This window comes from Asparagus officinalis, chromosome 7 (assembly GCF_001876935.1).
Source record: "Asparagus officinalis chromosome 7, Aspof.V1, whole genome shotgun sequence".
Lineage (NCBI taxonomy): Eukaryota > Viridiplantae > Streptophyta > Magnoliopsida > Asparagales > Asparagaceae > Asparagus > Asparagus officinalis.
In genome coordinates this window covers 51,606,048-51,612,934 of record NC_033800.1, presented here as the reverse complement: position 1 = coordinate 51,612,934, position 6,887 = coordinate 51,606,048, and the positions used below count along the sequence as shown (strand labels likewise).

The following is a 6,887-nucleotide window of genomic DNA, read 5'->3' as shown; positions in this document are numbered from 1 at the left end:
TATTAATTTGAAAACAACAATACTACATTGTTTCATCCACAATTAATCCTTTTTGAGTCCTTTAGCTGTGTATAATTTCTCTTGTAGTGTGCACACTCTGCTGCTATACAATGGTGCTATTTGTAAGGTCCTTAGACTATTTAACTCATTAAAATGTAAACACACTCCGTATTCACTAAGTTTTTAGTATCTTAGTTTATAACTTGTTTAATAACTCTAAAATTGAAAATAAGTTCAAATATATAGTTTTGACCAAACACATGGATCATCTCAAAATCACTCAAGTGACTCAACACGTTATCTCAGTTTAAAAAAACAATATAAATGTAACACCCGTCATATTTGTTTCCTCTCATTGAATACAATTGCGGATATGATGTTATTCAAATACATTAATGAAAACGTATCGTAGATTTGCATTTCTTTACACGTCCCTACAGTGTAAGTAGGGTACTAAAAAGAAAATTTCAAATTTCTATGGATGTAAACATAAAGTTTTTTACTCAATATTGAGTTTAGTTTAAAACTAGCGCTAAATCACACTGAAGTATCACATTGTTTTACTCAATGTGGTACATAAACACTCTCAGTTGTAAATGACTTCAATTAAATATTATAAGGTTTCTGACCGTTCTAATTTAGAGCCCTTACATATGCAAACGTGAGAACTCCCCCACCCAAACCAACAACAAAAAAGAAAATTCTCATTCGACATTCAAATACTTTTTTTTAATTATCAAATCCATTGTTAAACCTATCAAAAAACCTACTTTTAACAATGCCCTATTTCTATCTTAAAACACGATTTAGATAGGTTTAATAGTTATTTAACAAATGTTTAGCAGTAAAATGTTCTAAAATTAATATATTAGCATTTCGGAAGGAAATTCTCACGTTCGCATACCCAAGAATATTGAACCGTAACTTTTAGCGATTCTACAACAATCTGAGGGTATTTATGTGCAATATTGGGTCGACAACGGGGTAAATATATGAGCGGGTGAAACTAATTCCTAAAGACCAAAAACATTGCAACTGCATGCCCATCTCGTGATTAATTCCCACCGAAAGTCTTCATTTAAAACTCGATATCAATTCTCATTTGAGGCGTTAATTGGAGATAAAAGTGGGGATGGGACCCAGATAAACAATTATCATCTAGTACCTAAGTCGCTATCAAACTCCGGAGCTAAAATTAAGCGGTTTGCTCCGGTTGAATATTTTATAATTTATGTTGGTGAGTTAGATCACCCAAACTCCAGCGGCGCTAACAAAGCTTTGTGCTGCGGTTGAGAGTTGCTTGCAAGTATTAACGTTTGATCCGGTAGTTAGTGAGATTCGAAGGGAAACCGATGAGTTGGGTTTGGGCTTCTCATTGAGAATTGGAGGTTTTGAGGTAATACAAAGTAAACTGCGCGCAAGTCTCGTTGTTATGCAACACATTAATTTGATTTGACCGTTGGAAACAATTTGGGCTCAGTAACTCTCGAGGGAAAATGGTCGGGAGCACGGACGGCAATCGCAGCCCCGGTCACCCCAACGGATCAAACCACGGCCCCCACAGGTCAGCTGAGCTAAAGCTCGATGAGCTCAGGCGAGTCCTCAGCAAATCCGAGGGCAGCCTCTTGAAGATCGTGGGCATTGGGGCCGGAGCTTGGGGCAGCGTCTTCGCTGCCCTGCTCCAGGACGCCTACGGCCAGTTCCGCGACAAAATCCAGATCAGAATCTGGCGAAGGCCCGGGAGGTCTGTCGACAGGTCGACCGCCGAGCACCTCTTCGAGGTGATCAATTCGAGGGAGGACGTGCTGCGCCGGCTGATCAGGAGATGCGCGTACCTGAAGTACGTCGAGGGGAGGTTGGGGGACAGGGTTCTGTACGCTGATGAGATTCTGAGGGACGGGTTCTGCTTGAACATGATCGAGACTCCGCTGTGCCCGATGAAGGTCGTGACGAACTTGCAGGAGGCGGTTTGGGACGCGGATATCGTCGTCAACGGGTTGCCGTCGACGGAGACCAGGGAGGTCTTTGAGGAGATTAGTAGGTATTGGAAGGAGAGGCTCAGCGTGCCGATTATTATCTCTTTGGCGAAGGGGATCGAGGCTGCTCTTGATCCGTTGCCTAGGATTGTGACTCCTACTCAGATGATCCAATGCGCAAGTGAGCTCTCTCTCTCTCTCTCTCTCTCCCCCACTTCTCGTCGTTATCAGAGACATTTAAGTAGTTTAGTCTCAATTCATGATGTTGGATGTATAAGTTTTGTACCAAAACCAAAAGTCATGGTACCCATTTGATTCTCAAGTAGTTTACTGACAACCGTGATTTAATAAAGATCATTCATATATTATGGTTCGTTTGGGAAACCAATCAATAACCCCGTTCCGTTGCTTCACATATGTAGTCAGTATATTAGATCAAAGTTTTGAACCATATAAGTTGACGGTGGAATCCAAAGATTCACGCCTACATCCTTTATTGAGCAATGTATTGACAGTCAAGATTTAATTAGATGATATTTGCTTTGCTAATTCATATGATGATTTCTTGGTAAAACATATATTTTGTAGGCGTTAAATAAGATTGGTCTCTGAGACCATCCATTCTGTGTCAGTTAGATGCATATGGATGGAGTTTCTTTCTTTTAAGCAATTTTAGAGCATGGCTAACAGTTCCGATGTCCAAATGCTCCTGGTTCAAAATTTTAAAACCGTCGACCAAACTATCTTGTAAAAGTGTAACATATAATCAAGTACGTATGTGTTCAGCCAAGATCATTGTTCTCTATTCTCTTAGCACATCCTACATAATCTCTTGTAACATCATGAGTCGTTGCCTCGCAGCTGGAGTCCCAATTGAGAATATACTTTACCTTGGTGGTCCAAACATTGCTTCTGAGATCTATAATAAGGAGTATGCGAATGCTCGAATATGTGGAGCTGAGAAATGGAGGAAACCTCTAGCAAAGTTTTTAAGGCAGCCGCATTTCATTGTGTGGGATAATAGCGATCTGGTTACCCATGAAGTTATGGGCGGTCTGAAGAATGTCTATGCTATTGGTGCCGGTAAGTATTTTTGGTTTCTACTAGACGAGTCATATGGAAACATGAAGAACATCCTTTTGCATGAAAACATCTGAGGTATTTATCAAACACATCATAATGTTCATATGAACATCCTTTGCATACAAACATTCAAGATATACACCACGAAGGATATGGAGACGGGAACCTTTGGGTCTACAGACATTCAAATATTTGGCACAGACCCCTCTTTTCCCTCGAAAGTTTTCATCACTCATGAGGCTTTTACCAATTGCTGAACTTGCACAGATCTCTTACATAATTGCAAAACATGCACTTCATACAGTTACTTGCATGCATACCCATAAATACATGAATAGCTATCACTATCTCTCATATTTTAGATATGGGGAAATATGAGGACAATGGCACATATTATGCTATCCAACCTGGATCAGTCTTTACTATTTGTGATTATTGTCGCTGTTTCCTAAGGACTAACTCTTGTGTTTCTTCAGGAATGGTAGCAGCACTAACCAATGAGAGTGCTACCAGCAAATCGGTATATTTTGCACATAGTACTTCTGAAATGATATTCATAACTCATCTGTTAGCAGAGGAGCCAGAGAGGCTTGCTGGCCCTTTGCTAGCTGATACTTATGTAACCCTATTAAAAGGTCGTAATGCTTGGTACGGGCAAATGCTAGCCAAAGGAGAATTGAGTCCCGCTATGGGAGACAGCATCAAAGGAAAAGGAATGATTCAGGTCTTTCTTCAATCCTAAGATATCCAAATATAAACATAATATATTAGTCTGATAAATTGTGCTGATTATTCCTTTTAACTCTGATTGTCTAAAATTTTGCAGGGTGTATCTGCAGTTGGTGCATTTTATGAGCTCCTTAGTCAACCCAGCTTAAATGTTTTGCATCCCGAAGAAAACAAGCATGTTGCTCCTGTGGAATTGTGCCCTATTCTTAAAACATTATACAAGATATTGATCAAAAGGTTTGATTCCATTCCTCTTATAATTTCCGGTTAAAATCTTTGTATAGTTGGAGAAACATATGAACATGCTCATATGCCGCCAATGCTACTAACTTCCAAGTCCACAAAAGGCATTCCATTCTAACAAATCCTTGTTAAGCATTAATACTTGGGTATAATTAAAGGGTAAATCACAAGAAACCCCTCTATCTACACCTTGTTTCTCAATAAGCCACATCTTACACAAAAAGTTCAGAAAAACCCCTCATTTATCACGATTAATCAAACAGTTAATTTTGCAATGGAGTTTTGTTCTTCAGACGTCTGAATAGACGTTTGCACTTGCGCAGACATTTGGAAGGGCATTTTCCATCTCGAATTCACAAATTTTGTGGTTTTAAAGGAGTAAATGAAGGGAAGAATTAATCATTGTATAAAATTAAAAACTAATCTTTTTATCATTAGCCACGATTTTGCATGCCTTCATTAAGGCGCACTCTGTTGGGCATCAATCAAGGAGGTTTCTTGTAATTTACCCTAAATACTTAAGTGACGGTTGTATTGAATATCTCTCTCTCTCTCTCTCTATATATATATATATATATGTGTGTGTATACACACACACATACTTTTTTGCTAGGGTCCTACAAGAAAATTAAGACTTGCATGATTTCATGTTTCAGGGAGCTTTCCACAGAGGGAATTCTACAAGCATTAAGAGATGAAACTGCAAATGATCCTCGTGATCGTATTGAGATAGCACAAACCCATGCTTTCTACAAACCATCGCTCCTCGGTCAACCCTGAGATGAGAGGGAAAAAAGTCTTTGTCTTGCAAGTTTTGTCATTTATTTGATTTGATTGATTCAATCTTGGTTACATGGTTAAACATACGGCTTGTTGATTGATTCAATCTTGGTTTAGTTAAGAATAGCATCTGTTTGTTGGTGTTCTGCCCTTTGAACTTAATATTTGAAATCCTATGAAACTTGACAATTTATGGGAAATCCATCATTTCTTATGTAAAGGTTTGTGGTTAGAAATGAATAGATGCTTCATTCTGATTTATATAACTTGATATCATTAGTATTGTCCCCAAAGCAACTTGTGCAAGTTCAGAAAAACCCCTACCGTAAAAATTACACACTGGCCACAAGCCTTCATAACGCTTATCAATTTAGGCTTAGTTGCACTTAAATACCCTATATTTTCAAAAAAAAAAGAAACTTTTATACCCTAAATTACAAAACGAAATAAATATATATACCTTGACTTGTAAAAGTAATGTACATATTGTTACCTTTTGTTAGCCAGCAGTGAGAATATTCACAAGAATATTCTCATATGCCGGTCACATGTGTATTTTAAATGCCATCTACTCTTACTGGTTGTATTAATTATAAACTATATCTATCTTTTTCTCCTTTGGGTTAATTTTGATGGAGGCGGGCAGTCTCGTCCTTTAGGGCAAAATTTAATAGCATTTACCAAATTCAGACGACAGACAACTGAAGGTATATACCTGCTCCATTTTTTTAAGTTAGTATTTCTAAAAGTTGCACTTCATATTGTCACGTGGTCCACAAGTCACAAATTTTGGAAATTAGCGTCAATATACTGCAGTTTAATTTTTGATGGATGATAAACCATGAAGTTTGTCAACTAAAAGACATATTTATCTCTCATGATTTTACAAATTCTCAGGTCCATTATTAACTCACGCATTACCAACTCAATTAATCTACACCCATTAACGAACTCTACGTACGTCTCATGAGTTCTTAAATTTTACTCTGTTTTTCTGGAAAGCCCTTAAACTATAACTTTGATCTATTAATTCCCCTAATCTTTATTATTATACCTATTTAGGGAGTCTTTAAATTATAATTTCAATCTGTTAAGTCCTTAAAGTTTTTTTTTTTTCTTATCTTTCATTGTTTTTTAACCCATCATGTTGATTTTAGCTCCCAACACCTAAGATACTATTCCAGCATTAGTAAAAAATAAGAATATTGTCAAAAGCATCAATGACAAATAGGTGAGATAACTAAAATCTTTTTATTGTACTGGGGGATGTAAATATGATACTTCAGATCAGTGATAAATCAAAGATGGTTTAAAACCAAGAGGAGGGATTAGTGAATTTTTTTGTTAAATTTTAGAAAACACTCTTAACTATGAATGCTTATCAGATAACTCATCATAACTTTAAAAATATAAGAAAAAACCCTTAAGTTTAGAGGTTATCAGAAAATATCTGAAAAGCATGTACTACAGTTTTCATTAGCAAAATTATCTCCCTACATAATTTTATCTAGTCATGTGATAATTGCAGTACACTCTGTTAGTTGGTTTCCTAATAAAATCTTAAGAGGGTTTTTGATAACCCTAAACTTAAGGGGGGTTTTCTTATTTTTGAAATTATTAGAGGTTATCTGATAATTGTCAAAAGTTAAGGGTGGTTTCTAATTTTTGGGCAAAAATTTTCCATTGATTAATTTATAAATCTATTTAGTTGTATCGAGTTATATCTTGCTAAAAGATTGGAAAATGGCAATCCTCTTCCTTCCGGGGAAAAAAAAGAAAAAAAAAAGCGGTTTGTTAATGTTAGTCCCAACATCTCGATTATTCTGATATATTAGTCACCCAAATTCTACTAGGATCTTTTTGGCAAACCACTTCAAACTGGGTCAGCCGTGTTTTATTTTTTTTAACCAGGCTAGAATTGAAGTGGGTATGAGGTGGTTCAATTCTACCCTGGTCAAGAGGCTCTACAATGAACTAAAAAATTTGGGCCAACTCTAGCCTAACTCTTCTAGACACAAAACTCTATTAAAACTAGACCAGGTTTAATCCTGGCCCAGTATCAGTAGTTTGGCAAAA

At 36.9% G+C, this 6,887-nt stretch overlaps 1 protein-coding gene across 2 annotated transcripts; it reads left to right on the top strand.

Moving 5' to 3' along the window:
* Window positions 1,171–5,031, top strand: LOC109849393 (probable glycerol-3-phosphate dehydrogenase [NAD(+)] 1, cytosolic). 2 transcript variants are annotated; one of them, XM_020419216.1, is made up of 6 exons: window positions 1,171–1,396; window positions 1,481–2,157; window positions 2,838–3,059; window positions 3,536–3,783; window positions 3,886–4,025; window positions 4,688–5,031. In XM_020419216.1, the coding sequence occupies exons 2-6, from the start codon at window positions 1,497–1,499 to the stop codon at window positions 4,809–4,811; spliced, it is 1,395 nt and encodes a 464-aa protein (XP_020274805.1). In that variant the 5' UTR covers window positions 1,171–1,396; window positions 1,481–1,496; the 3' UTR covers window positions 4,812–5,031. The 2 variants fall into 2 exon arrangements, with proteins under 2 accessions (XP_020274805.1, XP_020274804.1); XM_020419215.1 differs by having other exon boundaries at window positions 1,172–2,157.

Bases quoted from the DNA above. Each gene is read 5' to 3' on its own strand.
- LOC109849393 (XM_020419216.1), top strand. From the start codon at position 1,497: ATGGTCGGGAGCACGGACGGCAATCGCAGCCCCGGTCACCCCAACGGA. The intron at 3,060-3,535 runs GTAAGTATTTTT...GTGTTTCTTCAG, and splicing joins TGTCTATGCTATTGGTGCCG to GAATGGTAGCAGCACTAACC. The intron at 3,784-3,885 runs GTCTTTCTTCAA...AAAATTTTGCAG, and splicing joins AAGGAAAAGGAATGATTCAG to GGTGTATCTGCAGTTGGTGC.